Source organism: Chinchilla lanigera, unplaced genomic scaffold (assembly GCF_000276665.1).
Source record: "Chinchilla lanigera isolate Chin_1 unplaced genomic scaffold, ChiLan1.0 scaffold00040, whole genome shotgun sequence".
Lineage (NCBI taxonomy): Eukaryota > Metazoa > Chordata > Mammalia > Rodentia > Chinchillidae > Chinchilla > Chinchilla lanigera.
Window position 1 is genome coordinate 15263435 of NW_004955441.1, and position 14354 is coordinate 15277788.

The following is a 14354-nucleotide window of genomic DNA, read 5'->3' on the forward strand; positions in this document are numbered from 1 at the left end:
GTCGCGCCTCCGCGGGGATCCCTCTGCCGGTCGAGGCTGTCCTGCCCCCAGGGAGGCTGGCTGGGCCTCCACCGTGCGCTGTGAGGTCCCTCGAGCAAAATCCAGGTCGCAGTTACCTGCGCATCCCGCCCGCCTCGCCGCGCTAGGAGCTCAACAGGGAGGTGTGGGGCGAATGGTGGGACGGCTTTCTGACGCCCCGCAGCGGCCCCAGGGGAAGGCCCAGCTCACGTCCAAGCTCTGCATCAAACTAGCAGGGCGTTTGCAGCCGGAAATGAGGCCCCGGGAGATGGGACTTCCCTGGTCACACGGCTGGCAAATACAGGAGCGCAGTGTGCACTGTCTTTTCCTGCCGTCCCACACTGTTGCAGACACAGCTCTGTGATCTGCGTGCCAAGGGACTGGGAAGGACACCAGGTTTGATGGTGTCATGGTGTGTGTCGGGCTGTCCCCCAAAGCCTCATGCAGTCATGGGGCGGGCTTCTAGAGTCTGTGATCGATCCATGATCCAACGCTGGGGTTATGAGTGTGAGCGCTACACCCGTCCTGGGACGGATAGTTGCCTACAATGTAGGGAAGGGAAAGAGGCTGCTTGCTGCCGCTCCTCCCTTTCGCTCTTGTTGCTTTTGCTATCTTCCACTGGCATGAACTGTTGCCCTCTGCCATGTGCCACCCTGCCTTGGAGCCAGCCAAGTATGGACTGAAATCTCCACAAACTGTGAGCTGAATGAACCTTTCCTTACTTAATTCTGGGTGTCAGGTATTTTGTCTCAGCAACGAGAGAAAAGAAACCAAGACAGATGGGAACCACGGGCGTGCAACATTTCCACTCTAATTTGAGGATTAGACATTTCTCCTTCAAACTTCCGCTTGGGCTCTGGGAAGCCCAGTCTTGGTGGGAGAGGTGGACGTTAAGGGTGGGCAAGGAGCAGCTCAGGAAGCGGACACGGATTTCTTTCTTTCAGGAACCGATCTCAAGAGCAGACTCCGTCAGTCACCAGTGTGCAGTCTCTTTCCCAAGACTGGAAGATTATTATTATTTAAAGAAATCATTTGGCTTTGTCCACAGTGTGTCGGATGGCCCAGTCAGTGCTCCTGCTTGTAATGTGGTCTTCTCCAGCTTCCTCTGCACTCAGACCTGCACCTATGCTCCAAATGGGTTTCTCTTCCTTTCCCCTTACTCCCTCAGGTAAACTCCTGGTTGCGCTTTAGACTCAGTCCAGCGTCAGGGTCATTGTGAGCCTTCTCTGACTCAACACAGCGTAGCACTGTGGCCATGGCACTCGATTCTATAGACTGTAATGTAACAAGCTGTGTGTAAGGTGCGACTTTGCCTTCCCTGTGTTGCTAGGGCATGGCACAACTCTTGGTTCTTAATAGGTGCTCCCTGTGTTTGTTGAACAACAGACTGGTTACGTGGAACCCCGGCTGAGGTCTGTAGCAGGTGCCTGGTGAAGTCCTGTGTATGAGAAGCGCTTACCAGCACTGCTTAGTGTATTCTCAGACATTCTAGATCTATCTGCACAGGTATCAAGTAACCATCCATGATTACCTTAGGGTCCTGTCGTTTCTCCTGTCCACCAGGAGGACAGGGCAGTCAGGAGACTTGGATTTTCCCCCCAGCGCTCTTATCAGCCAAGTGACTTGGTCTCTGGTTTCTTTGTCTGTATGAAGAAGGGTTGGCCCTTCGGCCCCTCTCTCTCTAACATGTGTGGGCTTTGTGAGCATCTCTTACAGTGTTGCCAGGGGAAGGAATCAGGATGTGTGTATGAACTTTTCCCATTTGTCTGGGATGGGAGATAAAATCCTGCTTATGAAGAGGTGAGTTTGTTCATGTGGAGAAAAGCTCACTGCTGTAATGAGTTTTTATAAAACTTTGTCAGTTCATTTCAGTTGGATCTTAATTCTCACTGGTCAATTCTCACAACGTCCACATTATAAGAAAATCAGATTGCATTGCTTGTTACAATCACAAAAAATTGTTACGGTAGAATTTATATTTCCTACCAATTGATATATGACCTACTTAGAGTGTTTTCAAATCTGAAGAACTTTTGTCTTATGTGAGTGTGTGTATTACTTACTACTTCTGTCCCCCAAAACAGCACAACCCATAGATTGTTAATTACATTTTACTGACAAAATACAGTTCATGGACTACACAAGCAATTTATCTCACCTTGTAGAATAAAAATATTTGACAATGCAACTAGAAATATGAATAAAACTCAAATATGAGTAAAACTTAAAAAGGCAAAGATTCATGGGGTTTCCTTGAAAAAATTCCAACTCAATAGATATGGGCCTGGAACCTGAATTTTAACAAGCCCCTCCCTGCCATTTTGATGCATAGGGTTCCCAGAGCATGATTTGAGAAGTACTGAAATGGGAATTGCAGAATTGAATTTGCCTTAAAAAAATAAAAGCGCAGGATTCAGTTGTAAGGACTTTGAAAGAAGCCTGAAGATTTTGATTCATTGTTAAAGAAACTTGCTGTGTTGAAGCACATCCATACAAACAGTTGTGTGTGTTTAAATGTTTAAAATTATTCAGTTGGTTGTATTGCTGAGGTTTTTTCTTTTGAGTAACAATCAGTTTATTTATTCTAATTTTATTTATTTGTTTTTGGAGTGAGCAGTGTCACAACATCAGAGAATCTATTTTCTTTACTCACAGGGTCAAAACTCAATAGTGCTTGATACCACACTGACTTTGGAGTTGCAGGAAGTTAGCAAAGCACTGATAATGTTATAAAAACACCCTTTGGTAGAATAGGCAAGCTTTTTTGATTCTCAAGCACATACTGTTAGGACTGTAGCTGGTGTTTCTTCCCTCATAAAAGCAGTGACTTTACTTTTCCCCTGGAAGAAAAGGTGAATGTAGGGCAGAGGAAGAAAAAAGTGGGAAAAGAAACACAGAGTTATACCTTTGGACTGTTCACCTTGCTACACAGGACAAAAGCCAAAGCAAAACAGGAGAACAACAACAAAAAAATGATCCCACATGTCATGTTCTGAGATTCCGTGTGGCCTTTCTGTTGCTTGCTTGGAAATTCCATCTCTATTTCTCTGTCTAGATAGTGTGAAGCCAGATAATGGGGTGACCATTTTTGTCACCTCCAGTGCCATCGTAGGGTTCTGCTGGGCAGGAGGAACATTTGAAGCTGCCGGTCCACAGGTGCCCGGCCCTGGCACTCAGATGGGCTGGGGGCTGGAATGGGATGACTGGCCTGGCACATCAGAGACTTTTCTGAGAGAGAGAGAGAGAGAGAGAGAGAGAGAGAGAGAGAGAGAAAGAGAGAGAGAGAGAGAAAGGGGGAGAGAAGCAGAGTCTGCACAAGTGGCCTGGCCTTTTCAGTCATGTTAGAGCAGGATGTAACGGTCTGGGGGCAGCTGCCTCCTTTGTCTCCTGCAGAAAGCCTGTCCGAGCCGCCTCGCAGTGAGCAGCACTCTGGAGAGAATAACAGAGGTGAAGAGCAGACAGGGCAATGAATCTCCATAGAGCCCTTTGGCTGCGTGGAGCTGGCCGTGCCTGAGGCCGGCTCACACCTCACTTCCCGAGCAATGAGCCTAAGCTAGTTGGAGTTGCATCTCTGTCATGTGCAGACAAAACCCTCATCTGTACTCTCAGCTTTTCTGGGGACTGCAGTTGCTGTGCCCGCTTCTCCCAGTCCTTACCAGATAAGAGGGACCTGGCATTTTCACTCTTGTCTCCGTCACGGGGCTCACCATGTCCACAGTAAGTTTTTCCCCTCCGCAGCAGAAGTGTTTGCCGGGATGCTTTTGGGAATGAACAGGCTGAGGGTGCGCATGCAGGCATGCGGCGCACAGCAAGGCAGGATCCAGAACCATGCCACTCTCCTCTCTATTTAGCCGCATTTTGCTAAATAAGTCACCAAGCGTTCTTTGCACGGTAGGCAAGGCCTCCTATTGGACTGTGACCTTGATTTGGAAATTAAACTTCAAGCGAAAATGTCAGACCCAGTGCAGGGAAAGAGAATGCTTTCTCAAATGATGTAGAAGTCAGCAGGAAAACAGGGCTTCATTCTTGAAAACCGGGTGCACAAGTAATCGAAGTGTGTGATACATAGATATTAGTTCCCCACCAGGCTAATTGGCAATATTTAGGGAAAAAGTATCAAAACCCCTGAAATTTGGGGAAAATTGAGTTTAAAAGGCTAAATAAGGTGCTTTTCTAGAGCGTTTCTCCTAATATGCATTCTGGATCTCTAAGAAGGCCGTAGTATCTGCAAGGGCCTGGGGTTCCTTTGAGACAGTACTTTGAAAACGCAGAATACACTTGGTGATGTACTTTGAGAAAACAGATTTATTCATGTTCAGGCAGGCACCTGGGTTTTATGGCAAGGACCCCTCCCCCTCCGCTGACACACACACACACACACTGACACACATAAGCACACACACTGACACACACATAATTACACACACACTGAGACACACACCGACACATATACATACACACATAGACACACACTGATATACACACTGACACACACGCATACAGACACACACTGATACATACACACACTGACACACACACATACAGACACACACTGATACACACACACATACACACACACACACCCCGACACACACACACACACACACATACAGACACACAGATACACACACACATACACACACACACACTGACACACACAGACACACACACATACAGACACACACTGATACACACACACATACACATACACACACACTGACACACACAGACACACAGACACACACACATACGGACACACACTGATATACACACACACACACACACACACACACAGGCACACATTGGCCTACAGCCAGAGCTGCCCTTAGCACCTGAGCGGCAGCCCCACGGGAAGCCCCCTCCTCCCTCCATCCCTCCAGTCCAGCGGTTCCAGGGCCATCAGTGTCTTCCTCCCGGCTAAGCATCACTTTTCAAGGCTGCAGTGTGAAAGTGAGACATACAGCACCGGGTGGGAGCACTTTGAGCAAATTGTCCCTTCACCAGAATTATCTACTGTCGGATTACGGGGTGGGGGAGGGTCCTGGGGGAGGGTCCTGGGGATTGAACCCTAGGCTTTTCCGCAGAGCTGTGTCCCCAGCCCTTTTCTACTTTTTGTCTCGAGATAATGTCTCACTAAGTTGCTAAATGGCCCAGTCTGAGCTCCAAGTTGTGATCCGCCTGCCTCAGCCTCCCAGAGTTCTAGGATTCCAGGCTCTCGGCCGCACTCCTGGCTTGTAAAACAATTTCTGAATCGCTCAAGGTGGTGAGGAGACGCTGGGCATGTGCAACGTAGGGATGAGTCACAGCGGGGAGGGCAGAGACTGCACTGGGAACTTGTTCCCATTAGAGCTGTGCTGGGAACAGGCCCTGCGCCCGAGTCAGACTCGTTCGGAGCAGAGAGATCAGGAGAGGGAAACCCGTATGTTAGCCGTGGCTGTTTCAGGTGAGTGTGGCAGCCCTTGCTTCTCAGCCTCCACCTGCCGTCCCATTTGGGGCTGCTTGCTGGGGGCCAGCTCTATTCAAGCCACACCGCCTCTCCGTCTGCTATAGCTAGTATCTGTCACGTGGAGTTACACCGGGACACCGCCTGGCATGCAGACGAGCAGTGAAGCCAGCCATCGCCCAGGGCGTGCAAGGCCTTTATGAAAATGGCATTTCCTTGAAGGGGTCATTGAGACCAGCGGGCAGGGCTGGACTGTGCTCCTCTTCCTGGAGAAGTGAGTTCGGTGGAAGCTGCTCCTGCGCAGTTCTGAGGGTGCCTACTGGGACAGGAGGGCCGGGGGACAGGCGGGCAGGCGTGCCATCTCGGGTGTGCAGAACCGAGCAACCGCTGCCTGGAGGGGGTCTGGGAACCAAAGAAACACTGACTTGGGAGAGGCAAACCGGGGAGTCCTGCATCAGTGGTTCTCAAACTTGGGGCCAGAGGACGGGTTGGGCCACGTGGTGTGGCCTGTGCTTCCCGCAGCCCGTTTGCCAGGTTTCTTCTGCGCTGGCCTGAGGTTCGTTTGCGAGGGGAGCAGTGCTTTCCTTTGCTCAAGGAGAGGCGTGTGTGGCCTTTGCACTTGGTGTTAGTGATAAGGTCTTTCTGAAGGAGAGGGTTTGGTGTCTGTGAAGGACGAGGGGGGCGGCAAGGGGAGGCTGGGCCCCTCCTCAACTTGCTGACTTGAATCTCTTCAGTAAAGTGAGTTCCTCCTGTTTCTAGGCAACAGAGCATGTTCTTCAACGTGCCTCAGTCCTAACATTCTTCACTGACAAGACTCATCTCGGAAATGGCTCCTTACACTGAATTTGCTAAACTGAATTCATCAGAGCTTTATAGACTATTCCTTGTTGGATTGCCACCAGAGATTAAGAACCTTTAATCATAGCCCTTCAGAAGTTTTACTTCTGAGAGATTTTAGCTCTGACTGGAGAAAGATTATCATCAAGCTCTCCCCTCCTCAGGAGACGCAGGTCTAATAACCTAACAACACTTAGAGGCTCAGGAACTTAGAAGCTGACAGAGACTCTTCCGGGTCACGGTTTCCATGTCTGAAAAGTGGGGACGCACCGCTCTCCTCTTCGCATGGGTCGTGTAAGCACCTAGTAAGGTGATACGAATAAAAGCACTCTGGGAAATAGAAATAAACTCCAGGCACGATGTCAGTACTTCTGGCTTTTCCCTTTGGGTCCTGCTTTGCCGCTGTTCAGCCTCTCTATGGCCTTGGCGCTTTGTGACAGTTCTGTCAGGACCCTCACAGCTCCGGCTGTCCTCCTTCTCGGAGTGCAGGTTATAGTGTCAGGTCTGCATGCATAGCGTGGCCTGCACGGACTCACATTTCTCTCCTCCTTTGCCTCCTTTGTAAGCTGCTAATTCCCTGTGGAGAAAGGCTCTCAGCTGGGGATGTCCGCAGCCTCGCTGGCGAGGGACTGTGGCAGTGTCTGGAGTCACCTTCGGCCATCTGTAGTGGTCAGGTGTTGCTATTTATGCTGCCCAGCATCCTACAGTGCATGGAGCATGTCCCAGAACAAAGAGTCATCTGGCCTGAAATATCACTAATGTTGAGAAGCTCTGCTGTACGCTAAAGCTCAGTGAAGACATCTTTTATCTTTGTGAGCATGTTATCAGGTGGGAAGCTGTAATGGACATGCAATAGCACACAAGCTGAAGCTCACAATTGGATGAGTTTTGATGTCTCTGTTTGCACAGACATCACTACACTCAGGATAATGAGCGCGTCCGCTGCCCCAGGCTCCTCCCGGTTCGTCCCCTCCTATCGTAGTTCAGCCCTGCTCTTGTCGCCCATCAGCCTCCAGGCCCAGGTGAACTACGGACTTACTCTCTGTCACCACAGCTTAGCTTCTGTCCTCTAGAATTTTATAAAAATGAAACCATACAGAGTGTTCTCTTTTTTGGTTTGGTTTCGTTCACTCCACACAATTGTTTCGAGATTTATCCGTGTCGCTGATGTAAACTGCTTCCTGAAATCAGCTTGAGATCCATGTATGGTAAGAACAAGAGGTCGTGACGTCCCGATTCTTGGGCTGCCCCAGGAAGCTCTTTTGGCGATTTTGCTTTGTGGATGGGAACTCATCCACTACTCAGCTGTTCCATGCTTTTTCCTTTTTTGTTTTGTCTCCTTATCATGGTCATCCTCGGATGTCTGGGGGAACTCCCTTTAATAATGGATCTCCCTTTCCTTTCCTCTCAAAGAGCCAGTTTGTGAGGTACCAGTTTGGGAAATGCTGTCCTGACATAATTATGTGGTTCTTAAAATTCTATATCTTGGTCCTTAGCTATGTGTTGGATCAAGAAATAAATAAAGCCTGAGATTCCATCCATCCCCGAGCATCGACACTTACCTGCTTTTGCCCACTTTTGTGCTCATACCTTTCTCCTGGAATGGTATCAGGTAAGGGATAAAGATTCAATAACAGAATGAATTATTTGACTAAGTAACTGGTGAAGACCATAACAGATTTGTCCTGATAACTGAATTCATGCATTGTGATGAGAATTATTTGTATTTTGCTACATGATTAGCTTAGACATACTTCTGCATAGCAATGAAATATGTTTCTTTAGGTGGGATTCTTGACTATATCTTAACTTGCTTCTTTCAACATAACTGATAAAATCTTTTTCTCTAAGGCAGATAGTCCTTTTCAGTGACTATTTGTTAGTTTCCTTCACCAGTTATCCTGGTCCAGTAGGCTGTAGCCTATTCTCTTCCCTCAGTCTGCTCTGAGGCGTGTTACTACTTATATTAATGCTTCTATTCTTTGTCTACATTTGAATTTGCACCTGCGCATGCTCCAGGGTCATGTGTCAAGTAGAATTAATATTGCTGCAGGTGTTCCGCTCCCCTCCTAGCACCTTGTTACCTGGGAAAACTCTGCTCTGTCTGTGATGGGCATTGGTCAGTGGAGCATCTTACAGATGGAAGTGCTGGAGAGGAGTCATTCTTTCTTCTGTGAGATTCTGACTAAAATTCTTAGAAGTGTTCTTTTCCTGTCCTTTTTAAGGACTGATTGTTCAGATTTTCCTTTAGTTCTAGGAACATTACTCAGTGTTCCGACTCTTCCTACTAATAATGAGGATGATGATGATGTTATTATTTTCTCTACACTTTTTCAGAGTCAGTTTAAGTTACTTACCACCAAAGATCCTGACGGTGGAACAAATTCTCTCTACTTTTCTTCCTGCATGAGGTCTTTTCTGTTCTTGCTCCATTGCTCCCAAATGGAAAGGACTTCTTTTTTTTTCCCCTTTTAGTAAACAGATTGACTTGTTTTGTTTTGTTTTTCTTCCAGTACCAGGAATTGAACTAACGACCTTGCGCTTGCCAGGCAGGCGCTGTGCCGCTGAGCTAAATCCCCAGCCCCTGACTTCTTAATTACAGTTCAGGTAAGAGATCGCCCTAACTCAACGGCCTTGGTGATTTCAGTGGAGGGAGTCTGATGAATGCCACTGAGAGTGAGGAGAGAAGACAGGAGAGAAGAGAGGGGGAGAGAGGGAGGGAGGAAGGGGAGGAGAGAGAGAACACAAAGAAAGAGAAGGAGGAGGAGGAGGAGAATGAGGATGAGATTGAAACTCTTGTGAACCTGGGAGTTCTCTGGGAAGCCACGTCCTAACCCACTAGGAGCCAGCAAGTCTCCTTGGTTCTTTGTCTCTTTGATGAAAGAATTCAGACAAGGCATGTGTGCAGCTGTACAGGATATAAGTAGGGTAATATTAAAACGGTAGTTTTTTAGAGCAACCAAGAGAGAATCCACCTTCAAATGTGAAGGTGGGAGAGTGTCAAGATGACAGTCGTGCTGAATTAAGGCCCAGGCTATATTTATATGCTTAAACGGGTCTTCAAGGAATATCATTTCCTTTCTCCAGGGACAAGGAAAATGGGCTGTTTTGATCACCTTCTGTGGGAAGGAGCTTCCTGGTTACTCTGTAAGTGGAATGTTTGCCTTTAGTTTGTTTTGAGACCTTGAGCATTTTTTCTAGACCCTCACCGGTGGTCAGGACTTTGCATGGCCCTGGAGCTTATCAGCGTGCTCAGAGGATCTTACATTTTCTTGGGCTAAAGTTTGAAGCCAGAAGCTTGTTCAGATTTTATCTATAGCCAAGGATTATGAAAAATGAAACAAAGGGGAAAAAGAACTCACATCTTTGTTTTTCATGTGGTTCCCAACTGCCTGTCTTCAGGCCTGCTTATGCTTAATTTTCTACCTCGCAGGAGGATGTGAACTCAAACTAGAAATACATTTGAGTTAATGAAAATAAAGAAGTAGATATTTTTCTGCATTGCCTCAGTGTGTAGGCTGAGATTCATAATGGCTATAAGCACTTTTAAAAGTCTTACTCATAGATCAATGAGTTTATTGAGTGCCAACTGTATTCCAAAGATTAGCAAGACTCTTGTGGGTAAAGCATAGACTTCTATGGCCCTGCTTCAGTCTTTGAGGAGCACAGAGCCAAGGTGGAGAGAAAAGAGTGAAACAACCAGGAGGAAGTCAGATCCTAACAGGAGATAATCGTCCGTCTGACAATTTAAGAGCTACCACTTGCACTTATTTGGTACATGAAAGGCTTGGTCAATAAGCTACAAGCTCAGTGGCTATGACACTGAAGGGAAATGGGAGACGAAAAGAAAAACCCAAAAATGTAGTGCTTTTTGTCCCTCTGAGGGTGAGTTTGTGGGCTGATAGCTTTGAAAAAGGAAGCTCCTTCCTGCAGCTCAGCACTTCCCAGGGAGCCCATGTTCTTTCTTGCCAGTCTGCGGTCTCTGAGGTCCCTCATCCAACTCGAGCGGCCTGCAGAAACCAGGCAGGCTGGCAATGTGCGTACAGGTGTTTTGTGCTTGTTCTTTTCCTCGTCTTCCCAAATACGCAGCATGTGTCCAGGTTGGTGTCCGAGGAGCTTATGTTCCTTTTAAGCAATAAGACCCAGCGTGTGAGCAATTGCTCAGGGATTAGGGGACCTCAGAGTGCCTTTGTGTGTCATAGACATGGACCTTGTTTTTAAAAATGTCTGAAACTAGGTCGAACTTGGAGCTCCTGGCTCTGCTGTAGGCAAGGGTAAAAGATCAGATGAAGTTTCTAGAAGACCTGGGTTGGATGTTGGGTGAATAGGCAAGGGATTGGAGTCATGATAACATGGGTAGGGTTAGTCCCCAGGTGTTCTTGGACATGACAAGACATAAGGTCTTTTTGGAGTTAGTTTTATAATGAAATGACTACAAGAATATATGTAGAACTTTCATCAAAATGAAACACACACACATCCAAATAGCCAGTGTTAACACTTTAAAGAATGGTTATTCATTTGCCTTTCTAAGAATTCATGGTGAAATCCATCTATAGGACAGTTCAATTTTCATGTAAAAGCAGAATTTGGTTTCTAGAATGTGAATGTACATTTTAGCTTTTAAGAAAAATGTGTTAATACAAAGGGACTTTTGGATGCCTCCTTGCTTGGTTCCTCTTTCACCCCTCACGCACACCCGCCCCACCCCATGAAAATTGTGAAGATAAATATTTATATGGTACTTACCAAGTGTTTAAGATCTGAGCTAAAAATTTAAATTAATAATGCGTTCATCACCAAAGAAAGGGGCTCATCCTCCAGTGGGTGGACTTGGTGGGGAGAGACTTGGGTTTGGATACAGGCTTGCCTCTAAATAGCTCTGCCCCTTTGGAGAAGCCTGAGAATCATGGAGCCTTGTGTTGAGATGGAATTAGGAATCATTTAGTGTAACATTTTGGTGAAGGAATTTCATCTACGATATGCCCGATGGTTGAGTGCCCAGTTTCTTTATTTCTTTGGATGTTAGTGTCCATCTGTACAGTAAGGGAAACTTTCACTTTGAATCAGGGCCCAAGATGGGGCTGGAAGGGTCTAGCAAGTAGTGGCCAGGTCTCTGAAGACTAAATGTCATGACATGATAGTTTGGCAAAGGCCAAGCCCTAGACCTAGGGGTTCAATCAGAGCCTCTGGGAAATGGATTCACACACGATTTCCCTCTTCAAAGCTCTTCCTCCTGTAGTCCCCAGCGGGATGGGATTCTGAGATCTTGAGACATTTGCAGTTTGGCTTGGGACTCTCCTTCAACAATTTTAAAGGAAGACAAAGCAGGATGTCAGGCAAGCTGTCCTTGTAGTTGAGCAGAATAATTCCCAGGCTGTGTAGACTCAGCTGGCCTCTGCTTTGCTTTGAACCTGCCCTTCCTTTCTCTTCTCTTCTCCTCCCCTTCTCCTTGCTTTTCTTTCTGTTTTTTAAAATAGTGTGCAAACCTCAAGGACACGCAGTTGAAATCATCCCAGGGTTTGCAGGGTTTATCTGGGGAAGAGCCCTGGGGTCATTGTCATGGTAATTTTGATAATCCTGACAGTGTGCAGATGTGGCTATCCAGGGAGATCTGAGAGGCTTTCCGCTCCAGCCTCAGCTACCGCCTGGGGCAAATGGGGTTTGCTTACTGTTTTTTTTGTAATCTCTGTGCAAAAAGAGAATTCTCAAAATTAGTGACAAAAACACCCCAGTCAAAAAAGGTTTTTGAAAAGCATTACCTGGAAGGATAAAAATCCTTTAGGAGGGCTTGTTCCCTCAGAGGACTAAGAAAGTTACTGCATTTCTGTGTATACATTGCTCTTCACTTCTGTAAACTTGTTTTTCACCCCCTCCAGTCCTGCGCTCTGACCCTCCCCATTCCCATTGACAGGTTCAATCCAGAATATGAGTCCCTGAAGGACCAGGGGTCTTTTCCAATGTATCTCTTGACATTTCCAGTGCCCTGTCCTGAGCCTAGGCACCCCACAGTATCTGCTGGATGAATGAAGACGTAGGCATAATGTGGCAGCGACATGTACAAGATGATTCCTGGCGGGGAAGGACTGAATAAAGATAGGAGTGAGTGACTCTGAGGGGCAGACTTGCAGTCCAGAGGCCAGGACAAAATAGAGGTGGGCGTGAAGCTGGTGGGGTAGGATGAGGGTGCCATGCTTTACGTGTTAGTCCGGCTCTTGAGCATGGAATTGGTAACATGAAGATTGATCTTTGGAAAAATAGACCTTGTGTCAAGATGTAAGGAGAACTAGACTTAGAAAGAACTTGGAGGGGGAGTTCAGCAAGGGCATATGAGCCTTTGTTTTTAGGAAAGTATAGAGTGGGAAAACCAGAGAGATCTATTATTGCAGCTACATTCATCCAGCTGGGGTCACTGGTGCACTTTTATTTTTATAGATTTACATATTCTGGACATTGCAAACACAAGCAAATGAAAAAACCTAAGATGTAGTTTTTGTAGTGTGTATGTCTAACTTCGTTTACTTGGTATAACACTGTCAAGATTTCTCCATGTCATAGCTCTTAGTTCTTTTCTGCCCCATGACAGAATACCACAGATTGGATAATTTATAATGTGCAGAAATTTATTCCTCATGGACTTGGAGGCTGAGAAGTCCAAGACCAAGTTCCCAGCATCTGCTAAGGACCCACCGGCTGCATGGCCCCATGATGACAGGTAGAGGGGTAAAAGAGGGTGAGAGGGAAGGGGCAAGAGGTGGCCATGCACATCTTGTATAGAAACAATGACAGTGAGGTCACTCCTGTGGTAACAGCATTGGCCCAGTCATGAGGGCAACGTCCCCACGAGGCAAACACCTCTTGTCTTAGTCACCTTCCTTATTATTGCTGAGACACAGTATGTGACACTCACAACTTAAGGAATGGACACTTATTTTGACTCATGGTTTGTAGAAGTCTGAGTCCATGCATGATTGGCTAGCTACAAGGAGAATGGCCTGGTGGAAGAGCCTGCTGTGGAGCAGAGCTACACAGGTTATGGTAGGCAAGTGAGTTCATCAAGAATGGCATTCACAAGAAAACTGAAAAGGCAGGAACCAGCAAAGCTTTATTGAGCCGGCTGACAATCTCTAACCAGGAGCCAGAGAAGATGTCCACCCCAATCTGTGTCTCACTTTCAGTTTACGTACATTTTAGGTTCCTATTGAAACCATTACCTCGTTTTGGGGAATCTTACAAGAATGTCACACAATTATTACAAAGTTTACTTCTCCCAGGATGTCAGAAAACTGAATTCCAAATGACCATTGCAGTTTAACTTTTAGCCCACTTCACAATTTGTCCTGTTTATTTTGTTCCCATTTTATGACTCTGCTCTGAGTTGATAACTAACCAAGGTGACCGGGGTGAACTACAGTTTAAGTGAATTTTAAGTGAATTTTCTTAATATGGAGTTAAAAACAGAAAAATGGAGTCTCTCTTGCCCTATCACTGGCAGCCAGGAAGCAGAGTGAGAAGGGAGGGGCCAAGGAGAGAGACGCACAATGTCTGTTCACATCCCCAGTGATCTGGCTCTAACCAGGCCCCACCTCCTAACAGCTGGCCAGCTGTAGCCCTGTAACCAGTCACCTTCCACAAGCCCTGTGTCTGAGCACATGAGGCTTTGGGGGACACTCCAGGCCTGCTATGAGGTTCTGCTGCCCCATATCCTCGGCTCTGAAGATTAAAGTTCTAAAACACGAGGCCTGGAGGACGTAGTCAAGTCATGGCACACAGCACATACCAGCACTCTATTTTCTCTTATGGCCAGATCATGTTATGATGTGTGAATATCCATACCTTCTTTACCCATTCATCATCCAATGGGCATTTGAGTTGTTTCCACTTTTTGACTATTTTGAATAACGCTGCTACGGATATTTTTTGCTAAGTTTTTGTGTGGACATAAGTTTTATTTTTGGGGCATGTACCTAATGTAGAATGGCTAGGTTAGGGGACGATTCTATGCTTAGCTTTTGAGAAATGGTTAAACAATCGGCCAACACGTTTGCACTGTTTT

The 14354-nt window shown here is 46.6% G+C and overlaps 1 protein-coding gene across 2 annotated transcripts in view; it reads right to left on the reverse strand.

Annotated features, from left to right (window-relative positions):
• Nucleotides 1-183, reverse strand: part of Lhcgr (luteinizing hormone/choriogonadotropin receptor) — a 57735-nt gene extending 57552 nt beyond the window's left edge. For both annotated transcript variants that reach the window (XM_013517565.1, XM_005391008.2), the window contains exon 1: nucleotides 117-183. In XM_013517565.1, the coding sequence (XP_013373019.1) occupies nucleotides 117-124 (8 nt within the window). In that variant the 5' untranslated portion in view covers nucleotides 125-183. The remainder of the gene's footprint in view (nucleotides 1-116) is intronic.
• Nucleotides 184-14354: the final 14171 nt, after the last annotated feature.